Source organism: Alexandromys fortis, unplaced genomic scaffold (genome assembly GCF_014885135.2).
Source record: "Alexandromys fortis isolate MF-2015 unplaced genomic scaffold, M_Fortis_MF-2015_v1.1 scaffold_151, whole genome shotgun sequence".
Lineage (NCBI taxonomy): Eukaryota > Metazoa > Chordata > Mammalia > Rodentia > Cricetidae > Alexandromys > Alexandromys fortis.
The window spans coordinates 1,388,804-1,405,819 of record NW_026068043.1 but is presented as its reverse complement, the minus strand read 5'-3'; the positions used below and the strand labels follow the sequence as shown (position 1 = coordinate 1,405,819).

At 42.4% G+C, this 17,016-nt stretch overlaps 1 protein-coding gene across 1 annotated transcript in view; it reads right to left on the bottom strand.

Annotated features, from left to right (window-relative positions):
• The window catches only part of LOC126516022 (Golgi apparatus protein 1-like), a 90,129-nt gene that overhangs the window by 25,493 nt on the left and 47,620 nt on the right, over positions 1-17,016 (bottom strand). The window contains 2 exon segments of the mRNA XM_050166151.1: positions 2,467-2,826; positions 13,699-13,799. Of these exon segments, the coding sequence (XP_050022108.1) occupies positions 2,467-2,826; positions 13,699-13,799 (461 nt within the window).

The following is a 17,016-nucleotide window of genomic DNA, read 5'->3' as shown; positions in this document are numbered from 1 at the left end:
GGGGCTGGGGTGAGGCTCAGTGGTAGAGCACCTGCCTAGAATCCCCCAGTGAGGGGCTGGGGTGTGGCTCAGTGGTAGAGCACCTGCCTAGAATCCCCCAGTGAGGGGCTGGGGTGTAACTTGATGACAGAGCCCCTACCTAGAATCCCCCCTCGCAAGGTTCTGGGGTGTGACTCAGCGGTAGAACACCTGTCTGGAATCCCCCAGTGAGAATGTGTGGTATGGCTCAGTGGTAGATCACCTGACTAAAATCCTCCAGTGAGAGACTGGGAATGTGTCTCTGTAATAAATGGGTTGCCTACTACACATAGAGCCTTGGGTTCCATATCCAGAACCACAAAAAAATATTAAAACCAATATAATAAATGATGAACATATTTAATATTTAAATGCCTTCCTAGGGCAAATCAATCACCAAAACAGACTAGTAAATTTTGGAAACAGCATAGAGCCCCATGGACAGCATGAACATAGTAATACGAAGCTATATATTTTTCCCAATGAAATTAGCATAGATACAAGAATGATAAAAATTGTGGCTAAAATATAAAACAATGTATAATTGTATATTTTTTTCCAGTATGGATTGCCACTTGTTTAATCTTCTCAGAAATTGCTGTGGCGTTTAAAATACACACAGAGTTATATTTGATTATGCATGGCTGTGATCTCAGTACCTGTGAGGCTGAAACAGGAGGATCACTGTGAGTTGGAGCCCAATCACAATCATGATGACAGGCTAAACATGCCCCTACATTATAGTTTTGGAAATAGTACCTTAAAGAAATAGAAGTGGTAGAGATGAAGAAGGTTTTACATGAAAGTGTTCATTACAGTATTCTTATCAATAGAGCAAACTGTGTAATAATTTAAATGCCTGCATCTGGGCATCTGGCTTGATTATAACATAATCCTATAACAGACTATTTTGTCTTCTACACACTGCTTTGGCTTATGCAGAGACATGAACGAAGTGTAGCTTTTTTTCTAGTTTTGTCTCGTTTAAAGACAAACTCTCATGTAATCTGTGCCAGACTCAGATTCACTATACAGCTACAGGTGACCTTCAACTTCTGATCCTCCTGTCCCAACCTCCCTATTGCTGAGACTGTGGGTGTGCACCATCATGCTTGGTTTTTATGCAGTGCTGAGGATAGAACCCAGGGCTTCATGCATGCTGGGCAAGTAGTCTACACAATAACCCACATCCTGGCCCTTCCATATTTTTTTTAGATTTATCGTGTGTGTGTGTGTGTTCATATATGTGGAACACAGAGGACAACTGTCCAAACTCAGTTCCCTACTCCATGTGGGTTCCAAGGTTGAACTCAGGCCTTTAAACTTGGCAGTAAGCGCCTTGACCTGCTGAGCCATCTTAATGGCACCCTTTAGACTTTGAGACGCTAATTTCTTCCATCCAGCCCTCTGTGCTATAAGAAACTGGCTTTAATGTGTCATATGAACAGACAGATGGTATGGGACTGAGTCTCATCTTGGTCACCAGTTGTGTTATCTTTGTTCTTAATTATGATCCAAGATAATAGCAGCAACCATTTCCTGCTAGAGTTGAAGCGTGTGCTCCCAAAACCCATGTGTTGAAAACAACCTCTACATTTATGTATTGATGGCTGTTGGGGGTGGGGCTTTTGGAAGGAGATTAGGATGAGATGGGGCCATTAGATGACCTCATGAGGTTGTGAGGGTGCAGTTCCCCTGATGACAGTGCTGATTTCCTAACAAAAGCGGAGCACTGAGCAGCAGCATGCTTCTGCTATCTTGCCATATGGTGTCACAAGAAGACCCTCCCTAGATACCATATACTTTGACCTCTTAGCTTCCAGAACCATGAACTGCACAGTTTTTTTTTTTAAATACACATTCTGTGGCTGTCAGTGAAAGCGTCAGAATTCAGCTAAGATATTTACTTTACCGTTTGGTTGTAGATGTGAAGATAGTTGTTGCCTATGCCATTAGCGATAGTGTTTTGATTGGGTTTGTAGCTCAGGAATGAGCATCTGATAGATATGACATTACCTTGCAGGAGACAGACAGAAATAAAGCTGGTAGTCGGGCATGGTGGCACCTGTCTGTAGCTCCAGCACTCAAATTACTCCTCTCAGCACCTGCACTTATCACAACCTCAGTATCTCAGCGGAGAGGAACTTTTTTTCAAGATTAAAATGTGCTGTTGTAGGTCTGTGGAAATGGCTCAGTGGGTAAAGTGTTTATTATGCAAGCAGGAGGACCCGAGTTCAAATCCTCAAAATCCATGTAAAAAGACAGACGTAGAAGTGCACACCAATCCTGAGAGGCAGAGATAGGAGGATCCCTGAAACTCACTGGCCAATCATTCTAGCCAATGGTGAGCTTCAAGATCAGTGAGAAACCCTGTCTCAAAAAGTAAGCTGGGGAAGAGATGGAGGAAGAACTCCTTATGTCAGTCTCAACATCCACAGGTGTCCTCACAGGTGTCTCTTCCTTATAGGTGTCCTCGCAGGTGTTCTTACGGGTGTCCTCACAGGTGTCCTTACAGGGGTCATCACAGGTGTCCTCATAAGTGTTCTCACAGGTGTCCTTATAGGTGTCATCACAAGTGTCCTCACAGGTGTTCTTACAGGTGGGCTCACAGGTGTTCTCACAGGTGTCCTTATAGGTGTCATCACAAGTGTCCTCACAGGTGTCCTTATGGGTGTCATCACAGGTGTCCTTATAAGTGTCCTCACAGGTGTCCTTACGAGTGTCCTCACAGATGTCCTCACAAGTATCCTTATAGGTGTCCTTACAGGTGTCCTTATAGATGCCCTCAATAGGTGTCCTTACAGGTGTCTTCACAGGCAAGAGCACTCATATACACACATACACACCCATGCACACCACACACATAAAGAAGGTATGCTATATGACATGAAAAGCCTGCTACCAAAGACAAGACGGCATTCCAGGCTGCACCTAGAAGAGCCACTTATTGCAGAAATAGTAAAGAACAAAGCTGTTGAGCTGGGTTTCAGAGCTGGATCTGCTGCTTGAATTTTCAGAGACTCGGAAAGAATGAGCTCATATCTTGAATTCTATTTACTCATCTACAAAAGGAGAATAGCACTTGGCTCAAGAGGCTTATAGTGGAGGTTAAATGAGGTACTTTAAGTAAATGTGTTTGCTTTGAATATCACAAGGGCTCACAACACCATTAACTAGTACACACTTACACCTGACAAGCAGTGTAATACCTTTGGTCTCTAGTATGTTAAGAGGCATCTCTCTGCAGTGTGTTGGACTTCTAGGCTATTGTTGCTCAAACAACATTACCAACTTAAGTGATCAATTAATGAGAACAAGTTCACGTAGACAATTCAGAAAAGTTTCTACGCTCAATTCACCAGCTTAAAATAAGGGAATTTGGGCAAGAAACATCCTCATATCTTTCTCCATAAAAAGCACAAAAGGGCTATTGGGGCACTTTTTAAAGAAATGGGAATGGGTTGCTAGTTCATATCTATGTGATGGAGTGCAACCATCTGTTATCTGTAGGATTCTGTGGAAATGTTCCCCAGTAGAGCTACAAAAACACCTTTTGACTTTCTGGATTCATATGCTAGAAGAGGGCTTCTGTGTGAGGCAGAGGACCTGAATTTGGATTTCCAAAACCCAAGAAAATCTGAATAAGATAGTAAACATTTGGAATTCCAGACTTTTTGCAAAGACAGAGACAAGATCATTCTCAGATGATGATTTGACAATTTAATAAATACATGCGATACAAAAAAAAAAGTTCCCTGTACCAGCCAATCCAGTTTACACAGAAGGTAGCAACAGGTGATCCTGTCTCAAGTGAGAACTCACTTGAGAGATTACCTCTCACCTCCACACGTCCATATGTGCCAATATGCATGCACATGCACACACACACACATACACATGCATTGTACACACATGAAGATAAAAGTGAAGAAGACTATATTTGTACACACAGGTTTTTATAGAACAATGAGAGATACCACATTCTACTTGATCTAGAATAAGTGTGTCTACTCCAGTGATGTTCAACCTTTCTGATGCTATGACCCTTTAATACAGTTCCTCATGCTCTAGTGAGCCCCAGCCATAAAATTGCTTTCATTGCTACTTTATAACTGTGATTTTGCTACTATTATGAATTGTAATGTAAATATAGGATTTTTGATATGTGACCCCCGTGAGAGGGTCATTCAAGTCCAAAGGATCGTGACTCACAGTTTGAGAACCACTGGTCTAATCTTTCGCATTCTCTAGATACTACTGTACATAAAAATAATTGACTTGAGCCACACATTAATTCTAGACCCTTTCTTCTCCATCAAACTCCCAAGACATGCAGGGGAAAAAAGACAAAACACAAAGTAAAATCAAGAGTAATGACTGACTACATTTCCTATAGAAAAATGTGCATTATTTTTATAATAAGAAAATCCTGATCATTGAAAGTCTGGGTAAAGAATCTCATCTGTGCCACGAGATAAATGCAGCACTGGTTTTAATCTCACAGCTGTGCATTCTGTTTTGAAATGTTAACATCCACAACATGAATCCTATTTTCTGTCTCTTCCCAATGATTGCTGAGTGGGTCCAGTGATGTCTCTGATTTTTCCTGGTTATAAAAATGGGAGATGACGCAACTCCATTGGCAGAGCACTTGCCTAGCACACGTGAAGCCAGGGGTTCTAATGTCAGCACTGCATAAAGAAGGCATTTGTTGTGGTTTGAAAGAAAATGTCCCCCAAAAGGAGTGGCACTATTAAGAGGTGTGATTTTGTGGCATAGATGATGTCTTGTTGGAGGAAGTGTGTCACTGTGGAGGTGGGCTTTGGGGATTCATACATGCTCAAGATATTGCCCAGTCAGACAGGTGACTTCCTGTTGCCTGCTAGTCAAGATGTAGGACTCTCAGCTCCTTCTCCAGCACCATGTCTGCTGCAGGCCACCATGTCGCACCATGATGATAATGGACTAAACCTCTGAACATGTAAGTCAGCCCAACTAAATGTTTTCCCTTCATGAGTTGCCGTGGTCATGGTGTCTCTTCGCAGAAATAGAAACCCTAGGGCAGCATCCTTGTGCACACTTCTAACACAATACTTGGGAGGTAGAGGCAGGAATGTTAGAAATGTAGACTTCCATGGCTGGGGTTACTGGAAATTGAGTCAGTTCTTCATGCTTGTGAAGCAGGCAGGTTACTGACTGAACCATGTCCCCTAACCCATCTTCTTTTAGATTGATGTGATGAAGAATTTTGTCATAGCGACAGAGACCAGCCAGCACAGTATTCTGACTCTAACAGAACATAGAACGTGTAGCAGCCTGTCTATTCTCCACCTTCCAGATGTTTTCTCTTATGATATCTCGTCCAGGTTTCCAAAGACTAACGAAGCAATTTGCAAAGGGTCTAGCACTGAAAGAATTCTGCAGGGAACTATGCAGACATATATCCAGGTACACACAAAAAGTAATTCTTTTTAAAATTAGTTTTAGGTCAGCATACAAAGTAATGAGTTTTAGGGTGATATTTTATACATCATTGCACTTTGTTCTAATTCAGCCCCCTCTCCCATTTTCTCTGAATTCTCTTTCTGGTTCCCATAATTCCTCAGGATGTCCCCACTTCTGCTTTCATGTCATGGGTACGCAACTATTCTCCCTTGGTCCATCTTCCTTAAGATCTCTTCATCATCTCTCTCATGGTCTTCTTTCTGATTTCATGACTGATACATGCAAACATAAATACACATAGGCAGGTGCAATTGTAGAGAGAGATGAATAGATAGATAGATAGATAGATAGATAGATAGATAGATAGATAGATAGACAGGCAGACATATAATTTTAAATAGATAGATACATACATACAAACATACATAAATACATTTATAGGTATATACATATCTACATAGATAGATGATAGATAGATAGATAGATAGATAGATAGATAATAGATAGATAGATAGATAATAGATAGATAGGTAGATAGATAGAAAAAAATTGGATAGAGAGACAATAGATAGATGTAATTTTATATCTAGATTCCACACAAGAATATGTAGTACCTACACACAATTGAATTTTACAGAGCCATAAAGAAAAATGAAATAATATTGTATCAGTTACTTTTCTATTGCTATGGCAAAATGCCATAACTGTGGTAAATTACAGAAGGAAAATTTTATTTGGGGGCTTAGGGTTCCTGAGGGATAGGTGTCTATCACCATCATGGCAGTGAGCATGGTGTTGGTAAGGTAGGCAGGCAGAGGGCAGAGAGTTCACTATGCACACAGAAGACCTTTGAAGCCCCAAGAGCACTCTCAGCGACATAACTCCTAACAAGAAGACCATACCTGCTAATCTTTCCAAAACTGCTCTACCGATTAGGGACCTAGGATTCAAGCACATGAGCCTAGAGAGGGCATTCGCGTTCAAATCACCACACATGTCATTTACAGGAACATGATTGTGCCTGAACTGAAACATCGCTGTGTCAAGTGAAATACGCCAGACTCAGAAAGACAAGATCAACACTTTGGTCATCCGTCTGCTCTGGTAACTTGCTGTGTGAGCATTCTACTCAAGCATTTAAAGAGCACCCTACTCTTTCCATGATCTGTAGCATGAAACCATTCTCTGATCTGCTATTATAATTACAGATGTAGTTACAACTGATCTAAACATCAAAACCTTAATTATTAGCCATACCCATTGATTTTATGTCTACCTTATCTACAGTAACATCAATATGGAGAAGTGGGTATTGGCACCTACACACAAACCAGAATCCAATAGGGTGACCCCAGAACAGGATGTCATATGAAGTTACATTTATCCTTGTGACAAAATGCCTGACATAAAGAAGCAGGGAAGGAAGAGTTTGTTTTGGCTCACAGTTCAAGGACACAGTTTATCATGTTAGGAAGGCATGGCATGTAGAAGCATGAGGAAGCTGGTCACATGGCATCCACAGTCAAGGAGCAGAGAGATAAATCCTGACACTCAGCTTGCGTTTCTTTTTAATTCAGCCCATGGATGGCAGGGTGTCACCCGTATTCCAGATGGGTCTTCCTTCCTCAGCTACAGGTCTCCAGAAATGTCCTCAAAGACATGTCCAATAATAGTCTGTCTCTTAGGTGATTCTAAACCAAAATTAGCTATCACATCTACTTCCTACTCTGGTTGATGTTATATTGTGCAAGTACAAAACACACAAAATATGAAGAACTTAAAGGCAGACACTTTTCCCATTAATTTATGCAATATGCAAACTAGGCACATACTAAGAGGATATTAGACATTAACCTTGAAGAATTTTGGCACCAGATAGGTAGGTAGGTAGATAGATAGATAGATGATAGATAGATAGATAGATAGATAGATGATAGATAGATAGATAGATAGATAGATAGATGATAGATAGATAGATAGATAGATAGATAGATAAACAGACAGAGTATATATATATATATATATTGCTATCCACTACTAGTAGGACTTTAAATTGATTTAAACTACTTTAGAAAACAGTTTGTTAATAGAAAATACAAGGGTGCCTATATCCTCTGAGCAAGATATTTCTCTCTTTAGAATGCACCCTCCTCAGCTGGAGAGATGGCTCTGTTGTTACGAGTGCATGCTCTTCTTTCACAAAACCAGAGATCGGTTCCTAGCACCCATGGCTGGTGGCTCACAATCACCTGTACATCCCAGCTCCAAAATATCTAAAATCCTCTCTGGCCTATCATATATGTGAATACACACACGAGAGAGAGAGAGAGAGAGAGAGAGAGAGAGAGAGAGAGAGAGAGAGAGAGAGAGAAAGAGAGAGGGAGAGAGACAGATAGAAAGAAAGAAATCAATTAGAAGCAATTGATTTATTAGTGGAACAAAACTCCAAAGCTTTAAGCAGGAGGATTGTGAATAGGAGACCAGCCTGAGTTACATAGTAAGTTCTAGGCCATCCTGGAATACAGGGTGAGACTTGTCTCTACAAAAGAAAAAAATAAAAACAGGTGACTTAGTTACTTTGAACTGTCCATTTGATGCAGCCTCAAGTCATCTGAGAAGGGAGTCTCAGGTAAAGAATTCTCAGAGTGAACTAACATGGGCATGCCTGTTGAGGAGTGGAGTTGTCTCGATTGTTCACCCATGAAGGAGGGTCCATCCCACTGTGGGTGGTATCTATCATTCCCTAGGCAGATGGTGCTGGGTTGAATAAAGACGTTGAGTAAGCATGAGGCTATGAGCTAGCAAACACATTCCTCCAAGGTTCTGCTTGAGTTCACGCCCTGATTATGATGTACTGTATCCTATAAGTGTAAGCCAAATAAACGCTTTCCTCCCCTAAGATGCTCTTAGTTCAAGAGTCTTTCACAACAACAAAAGGGGAAGAGAGGAGAGAAGGGAAGAGGATGGAAGGGAGAAAAGAGGAAGATGGCGTGCTTTTATAAGTGTTCCAAGTTTTGTAAAACCTTGAGTGTTGGTCTCACACAGTCATAACATTGAAATGTGCAACTTTTTCTTTTACCTTGAGACAGGCCCACATTATGGAGAAATGATTGGCCTCAAGTTTGATCCTCTTACTTTGGCATCATGAAAGCTAGAAGGACAGGCATCTGCCACTATGCCCAGCTTAAAAAAAAAAAAAAAAAAAAAAAAAGCAAAAACTAGGATTCTGGTATGTAGTACAGGGAGGTTCAAAACCTACTTTGTAGTTCAGGATGTCTTCAAGTTTGCCATGCTCCTGCCTCAGGCTCACAAGTACTGTGAGGCAGCAGCAACATAGCCAGTGTGCATTTTAAAACACTTAAGCTCAGGAAACTGTTGTTGGTCATTTTAAGCTATAGCGCTGTGTCATTTGAAAGCACTTAAAGGTATCATACATGTCCCTGAAATTCAGAAATTCTCTGGGGTGGGATTGGGGGTTCAGTTGGTAGAGTGCTTGCCTAGCATGCGTGAAGTCCTGGATTCTGTCCCCCACCGCCTTATAAAGCAGAGGTGTTGGTGCACATCGGTAATCCCAGAAGTAGGAAGGTGGAAACGCGAAGATTAGAAGTTCAATGTCATCTTTAGATACATAGGAAGTTCAAGAGCAGCCTGGGATACATAAGACTCAGAAAGAGAGAGAGGAGAGAGAGAGAGAGAGAGAGAGAGAGAGAGAGAGAGAGAGAGAGAGAGAGAGAGAGAGAGAGAGAGGAGGCAGTGGAGCAGAGGGAGGGGAAGCGGATGATGGAGAGGGGAGGGAGGCAGTGCTCTGGGATGTGCTCTCTTATCTCTAGAGTAATTCAATTGCCTCTCAAATCTCTAGCATTCTGGGATTTATTGTATTTTGGTCTTTATACTCTCCATAGCTACTTAAGTGCTAGACCAGTAAGATACAAAATGTCTTGAAAAATGGATGGCTTTACAACACATGCACAGCCATTTCTGTGGCATCCACTGTTGTTTTGTCCTTCAGCTCCCTTTTGAGATCCCTCCTGTAAACACCCAGGTCTGAATGAAACATTAGAAAGAACGTTCTAAACTGAAGTGTGCCCGAACAAAAGAGGTGACCATTTTGAAGCAACCTAAAATGACTTGTCTTTATTGCAATGAACTCTGATTACTCCGTGTTCTTATTTTTGTTTTAAAAGCTGCCAAAGAAGACTGGAGAGATAGCTCAGCCATTGAGAAAGAGCGCTTGTTGTTCTTCAAGGTGACCCACGCTCTTTTCTAAGAAACCACATCACGTGTCTCACAATCACCTGAAACTCCAGCTCCATGGGATCTTCTAGGCTCAGTGGGCACTGCACACACACGCACACATTCAACACACCAACACACACACACATTCACAAACACAAATAGTTAAATATAAAATAAAACTTTGGTCTTTTTTCAAGCTATGAAACGTCTGCCTCGAAGCCTGAGAATCAGTTGGCAACTTCGCCTCTGTATGAACTATCCCCTCCTTCCTTCATTTCAAAGGCCATTTTCCCAGACAGAAATTGAATATAAAAAGGGGCTGAGATTATCAATCCACTTAGGATTGTTGCATTTAAAATTTTTTTTATCAAAACAGGAAAAAAAAAAGGTGATACAGGCAAGGCTCAAGTGCTGACATGTGTCGTTCTGTTTATTCATTATTCAGGGGTCAGACCCTCAACCAAGGCCAGAGAGAAATGCCAAAAATAAATACATATCAACGCAACAGTCTGTAATTTAGAATAATGGAAAGCGAGATTCCTATTCATTTTTATGGCGCTAAAGCTGACACCATTTCACTCCAATTTTCTCTAATGGAACCAGCTGGGTTCTGGGAGGGGAGCCGTAATAGGTTTTAATGGACAGAATCTACCATTGAAACTGGCCATTTTTCTCACGCAATCTCCGAGCTTGGCTCCCTGCCCATCAGGAGGCATTATGCCTTCTCTATAATGCCACACGGTCTGGTCTATAAGAGAAGAGGGACCCGTGAGCAGGAGACTCAAGTCTTCAAAGTATGTTTGGGGGGGGGGGGACATGTTCTCTCTTCACCACGCAATCGCAAGACACACGTGGGATTCCACAGCTCCCCAGGGGACAGTACCCTGAGAGGAACCAAGGAAATGTCAAAGTCCTCAGGAGAAACTCGCAGTTCCAGGCATGGTGGGTGCTACACACCAGTAATCCCAGCACTCGGAGGCTTGATGGAGGAAGGTCATTGGCTAATAAAGAAACTGGCTTGGCCCATTTTATTGGTTAGAACATAGGTGGGTGGAGTAAACAGAAGAGAATGCTGGGAGGAAGAGGAAGTGAGGTCAGAAGTAATGCAGCTCCTCTCAGAGCCAGACGCCTCAGACAGAGAGGCATGCTCCGCTCTCCCAGGCAGATGCATGCAATGAAGCTCCTCCGACCCAGGATGGACGTAGGCTAGAATCTTCCCGGTAAGCGCACCATGGGGTGCTTACACAGATGACTAGAAATGGGCTAAATTAATATGTGAGAATTAGCCTAGAAGAGGCTAGATAGAAATGGGTCAAGCAGTGTTTAAATGAATACAGTTTGTGTGTTGTTATTTCGGGCATAAGCTAGCCAGGCGGCTGGGGTGCTGGGGACGCAGACCCGCCACTGCTCCTTATTTCAACAGAGGCTGAGGCAGGAGGCTCATGAGTTCGAGTTCAACAGTCCAGCCTGGGCTGAGAAGCTCTCCTCGGTAAAGAAATATACAACAGAAAATGGGGAGATGGGTCAGTGTGGAAAGTCCTTGCAGCACATATGTGGGCTCTGAGTTTGCATCTGCAGCACCCACACAAAATCCCAGGTGTGGTGTGGTCCCTAATTCCTGCACTGAGACAAGAGAAAAGAGGATCCCTGGGCCAATCAGTGACCAATGGACGATCAACAAAGCTCCAGGTTCAGTGAGAAACCCTGTCTACAACATTAAAGTGCAGAGTGACAGAGGAAGGCACTCAACACCACCTCTGTCCTCCAAATAGGAACCCCTGCACGCACACACGCACACACACACACACACACACACACACACACACACACACAAAATAAACATAAAATGGACTAGCAGAGACTGTTTAGGAAAAGTTGAAGAGACAGGCAGAGAGAATCTGGAAATTGAGGGAAAACAATTTCTTCTTGAAAGATTTATTATTTTTAAAGTATTGTATGGGGGACCTGCGGGTAGTGGAGCGTAGCTTGTGAGAACAGGAGACTGTGGATGTCAGAAGAGGGAGTCAGATCCCTGGAGTTGAAGCTACAGGCGATGTAGGTGCTGAGAACCAAACTCGGGTCCTCTGCAAGAGCAGTAAGCACTCTTAATGGCTGAGCCATCTCTCCAGCCCCAGGACCATCATGTCAATGGCAAACTTTTGAGTCGGTTTCTTATACTGTTTGCTTGCTTTAGACATGACTGTGTTCTACAGGGTCTGGATTAACAGTCAGAAAGTGTTTTCTCTCCCTCTTATCCCATGTGTTTGCCTATTCAGCTCTCCAACTGCTATTAGCTTAGGAAGAGAACATGCGGAGAAGGGAATGGGCTGGCTGCCACAGAGATAGCAAAGGGATATTAGTTCAAATTTTTATTTCATGGCATCACACCCTCTTGCAACCTGTTTTGTTTGCTAGGCAGCCTGACTGCCTCTTTGAGTCATGCCTGATCTGGGCCACCAGCCTGGAGTCTTAGCCATCGTGGAGGGTAAAGAAACAGCAATTGGTAAGGGGTGGGACACAAATCTGATCAGAGTCATTGTGTTGTGTTTTTCCTGAGCATGAGAGAATTTGAAAACTTTGTATGTGTGTGTGTGTTTGTGTGTGTGTCTGTGTATGTGTGCATGTGTCTATCTATCTGTCTGTGTGTCTATGTATCCGTGTGTATACCTGTGTGCTTATGTGCCTGTGTGTCTGTGTAGAAGCCTGTGGAAGCCAGAACAGGGCATCAGATCTTCTGGAGTCGAAATTACAGATGGTTACCCTGACGTGGTGCTTGGACCCAGACTCAGGTCCTCCGCAAGAGCAAGAGTGCTTAACCATTGAGCCTTCTCTCCAACCCCACAGCAGAAATGTTCCCCAGAGCTAGGCCCTGACATGCTTCTTTTTATGTTAAATTGGCTCTTCCATGGTTTTCAGGTATATGACACATTCTGACTCTCCTCAGCCCATCGTCTCTTTTTGTCCCCTCATCCCTGTCACAAGCACCTCTGTCACCTCCTCCAAAGAGCCTCTTGTTTTGCTTTTGGATCTGAGACCCACTGAGGTTAGCCAGGAGCCAGTATGAGATAATGGGTTTGGAACCTGGTGGCTGTCCCTCTCCAAAACTCCAGGAGCCTCTCCCCAGTCCATGGCTAACAACCGATGGCTCCAGTCTTGTGCAGGCCCACTGGAGACAGCCACAGCCGCTGTGGTCGTGACTGCACCCGTTGTACCCAGTACAGATGTCAGCATCCCACAGCTCTTCTCCCTTTCTTCCAGGTCTTACATCCTTTCCACTTCCATTGCCCGAAATGGCCCATGATCATTAAAGGGATACTACTAACATTCTGTTTAGGTCTGAGCACTCAACTACCATTTATTCTCCACAATCACTGTCAGCCACCGCAAAAAGAAGTTTCTCTAAGTCTAGAAATAGCAAGAAAACATATATTTCTTTTTTATAGGAGGGTATCTGGTTATTAAAAAAAGAATACATTAGGATGTATTGTAGTATCATTGATTCATCAATGTGAATACCACATCTTATACTTAGCATGACTTGATTAAGAACAACTCATGGGAGTCAGTTCCCGCCTTCCAGCATATGTATCTCGGGGATGGAACTCGGGTCTTCAGGCTTGGCAACAAGCTCTTTTACCCTATGAGCCTTCTTACCAGCCCACACACAAGGTTTAGTTAGAGAATTTTTGTAACAATCTCATTACAATGGGCTTTCAACTTTGAGGGTTTATGAGGATCCTGAATTGGGGAGATAAAAAGCCAAAGGCATTTGCGATAATTCATCTTTGCAGTCAGCTTAACTGGATTTGGGGTCAACTCAGAGACACCCTGCTAGGCACATCTATGAGAAACCTTCTTCATTCAGTCCATCCAAGTGGGAAGACTCATCCTAAATGTGGGAGGAGCCTTCCAGTAGCCACCAGATAAAAGGGACCTCACTGGGGAAACCTTTACTTTCTGCCTGTCTTCCTTCCTGTCTTGATGCTGAGTTCATCTAACCTGTTGCTGTTTCTGCTGCCATCCTTCACTGACATCGGCACCCAGCTTCTTAGCCTTCCGATGTACACTAAGGACCAGCATCTCTGCAGGAGCCTCCAGGCCTTCAGCAACAGTTTGAGACTGCTGAGGCATTCAGACACCTGAATTGAACAGTCTCTTCAGTGTGAAGGTAGCTATTGTTGAGCCCAGCCTCTACATGTAAGTCAATTCAATAAACCCTCTTCTAACAAATACTCATACTATCTGTTCTGTTCTACTAGCTAATCCTGACTAAAAGAGCATTAGCATGAAATGAGTTTGAAGAGATATGCCCAATACTATGTGTATATGTGTGCTTACATGTATATATGTATTTGTGTGCCCAATAGTTTCTATATATGTGGGTGCATACATATGTATATACACAGGGTTTATGTATTTATATCTACACATATATTATATATACATATATGTGTGCATACCTACAAATATATAGTATGTATTTGTACATAGCCCTATGTGTAAGTTGTATATACGTGTATATACATATATAATATCTATACTATAAACAGATATATAGCCTATGTGTTTATACCCATACCTACATGTGTATTATATTTACATTGCATGCATGTATACATGTATATATTTATGTATGTATGTACATATATAGATACATTATATATTATGTTTGTACATATACCTACATATATGTATATGTGTCTACATGTAGATTGTGTGTTGTGTAATCCTACCCATGCATGTATATTGCATATGAGTAACTACATATATTATAATACACGTATGCATGTGTATATATAGTATATTGTGTATATGCATATAGAGAAAGTCATATTTTATCACTTTTCTCACATGCTTGTGAAGTGTTAGAAGTAATCTGGATCTTATTTTTTTTAAGTTTTTAAGATTTGCATGTATATAACGAGGTATATGAGGTATGGAACCCAAGTCTGGACATGAGAGTTTTCACGTTTCGTTCATGTGTTTCACACTCACCTGTTCCACACAGCCTGAAGACAATTTCATGCAATATCTCTAACACACCGGGTTGCTGTCTACAGCCCATCTTGTGAGGTCAGAGTAGAATTGTTCATTTTAGCACTGTGTCAAACTCAAAAGTTTATATTTCCCATCTGGGAACAATCAGGGAATGGAGATTTGGGATGAGACATGCCCGACCAGTCATTTTGCATACACACACACACACACACACACACACACTATTGACCAGAAGACATTTACAAAAATGATTTTGATTACTTAGAACCCCACCCCACCCCCCCACCACGGGTGCAGCTCTAATCTCAATCAACCTTTAGCACATCCCGACTCCTGACAAAGTTTATAATTGAGCCCTTGCGGTTGAGCTGCGTTTGAGAAATGGTTTGCTTCTTTCTGGGTTTCCATGGCGACCGCTTCCCCTACCTTGTGGCTGAAGGTAACCTCTGTCGACCATGGCTGGGGGTAGTTATCAAGCTGTCACGGGCAATTTTCCTGCTCATTTGATAGAAGCAACATCCCAGAGAGGAAATAACAGGGTACCGCAGCGAGATCACACTCTCACTTTGAAACTGCAATTTCTGGAAAGACTTCTGCTGTCGAACACAAGACCCTGGTCTCAAGAGAGCCTAGTCAAGGTAGCCAATCATCTCTGCATCTGAGTGAGTAGGAGAATAGTTCTGGACTTGTGGCAGATTATAGAGAGTGCCTCTCACTTGCCATAAGAACTTGGATGTGTCAGATCAGTAGCAAGGTCGTCAGTCCCTTTCTCGCACAGTTTGTGCTCTTAGCTCCATTTACTGCAGAGTCCTGAGATGTTCCAATGAGCCGATTGGATGAAACCACGCTTGGTAAAATATAAAATCCTATACAGACCGGCCTCTTTGTTTTTCCCATCTCACCTTTGGGTTTCTCCAACTCAGGGGTTGATGGGTCATTTGGACTATGGTGCCCAATATTATTTTAGCATCAGAAAGTAAAACTGAGGTATGTCTCAAAACCGACTGGTAATTGCATGTTAGACCTAAGAACAGTTAGAGCAAAACGAGAGAGATAGTTATGGTGCTTTCCAGTTCAGAGTCTGAGAACATCGGCCCAACAAATGAGCTCACCCTTTACAAGAATTTTCCAGGTATGTATTTATTTGATGGGTTTCGGGGTATGTGTGTATGTCTGCATGTGCATGTGTGGAAGTAAGAAAACAACTTGCTGGGGTCACTCATCTCCATCCATCATGCAGGTCCCAGGGATCAAACTCAGGTCATCAGGCTTGGTGGCAGCACCTCTACCAGCTGAACCACTTGAACTGTCCATGAACTCACTTAAAAAAAAAAAACTTCCCTCTCCATTGAGGGACCACTACATTTGAAACTGTGTAGAAGACAGAGTTAATGTATGCATGATTTCCGAGACTACAAGAAATAGAGATATAATTTTTAAATGCAGCTCAAGGGTCATGAGGACGGTTGGAGAAATAGTCTCAAAACCAGATGAAAAGAGTCTGTGATTCTGTTTTTGAATCCCGGGCTGTCTACTGGAGTGAGCAGCTGAAACTGGGTGTCACACACTTGCAGCGGACGCATTCAGTTCTCTTACTCTATCCTCAGCCCTTCTTCTATGTCCAGAAAAAGGAATGTCTTGATAACACAGAACCCAAAGGATACACATTGAATCAGGGGGAGACTTGGTTAAATGGGAGCTGAAGAGATGTCTCAGCAGTTAAGAGCACTTGCTACCCTTGCAGGGGACTACAATTCCATTTCCAGCACCCACACTGGGCAGCTCTTGATTACCTATAACTCCAGATACAGAGGAGCCAGCATCCTCTTCTGGCCTCTATAGACACTGTACTCTCCTGTGCATGCACACACACACACACACACACACACATACATGCATGCACACGCACATGCACATATACACAAGAATAAAAGAAAGTAAATCAGTTAAAAAAGAAACTTTCTTTCTGAACTTATGTTTGAATGTTAAATACCACACACAGATCAGGTTTGGGATATTAGGTACTGACTTAGAGATGGTGAGTTGCAAAGCTGTGGAACCTCTCAGAGGTGGAGCCTAGCTGAGGTCATTGGCGAGTCCAGCCATCGAAGGTTATTGTCCCACCTCTTTTCCAGACCTTTCTCTCTACTTCCCAGTCTACTAGTATATGAACAGTGGCTTAAATTTTGCCATGATTCCCCTGCTGTGATGGACTTGAAACACTCTATCACCATAAACCAGAACAAATTTTTCTTCCTCTAAGCTGTTTCTGTTAGAGATTTTGATCACAGTAATTAATACATGATAATATGTGATGCT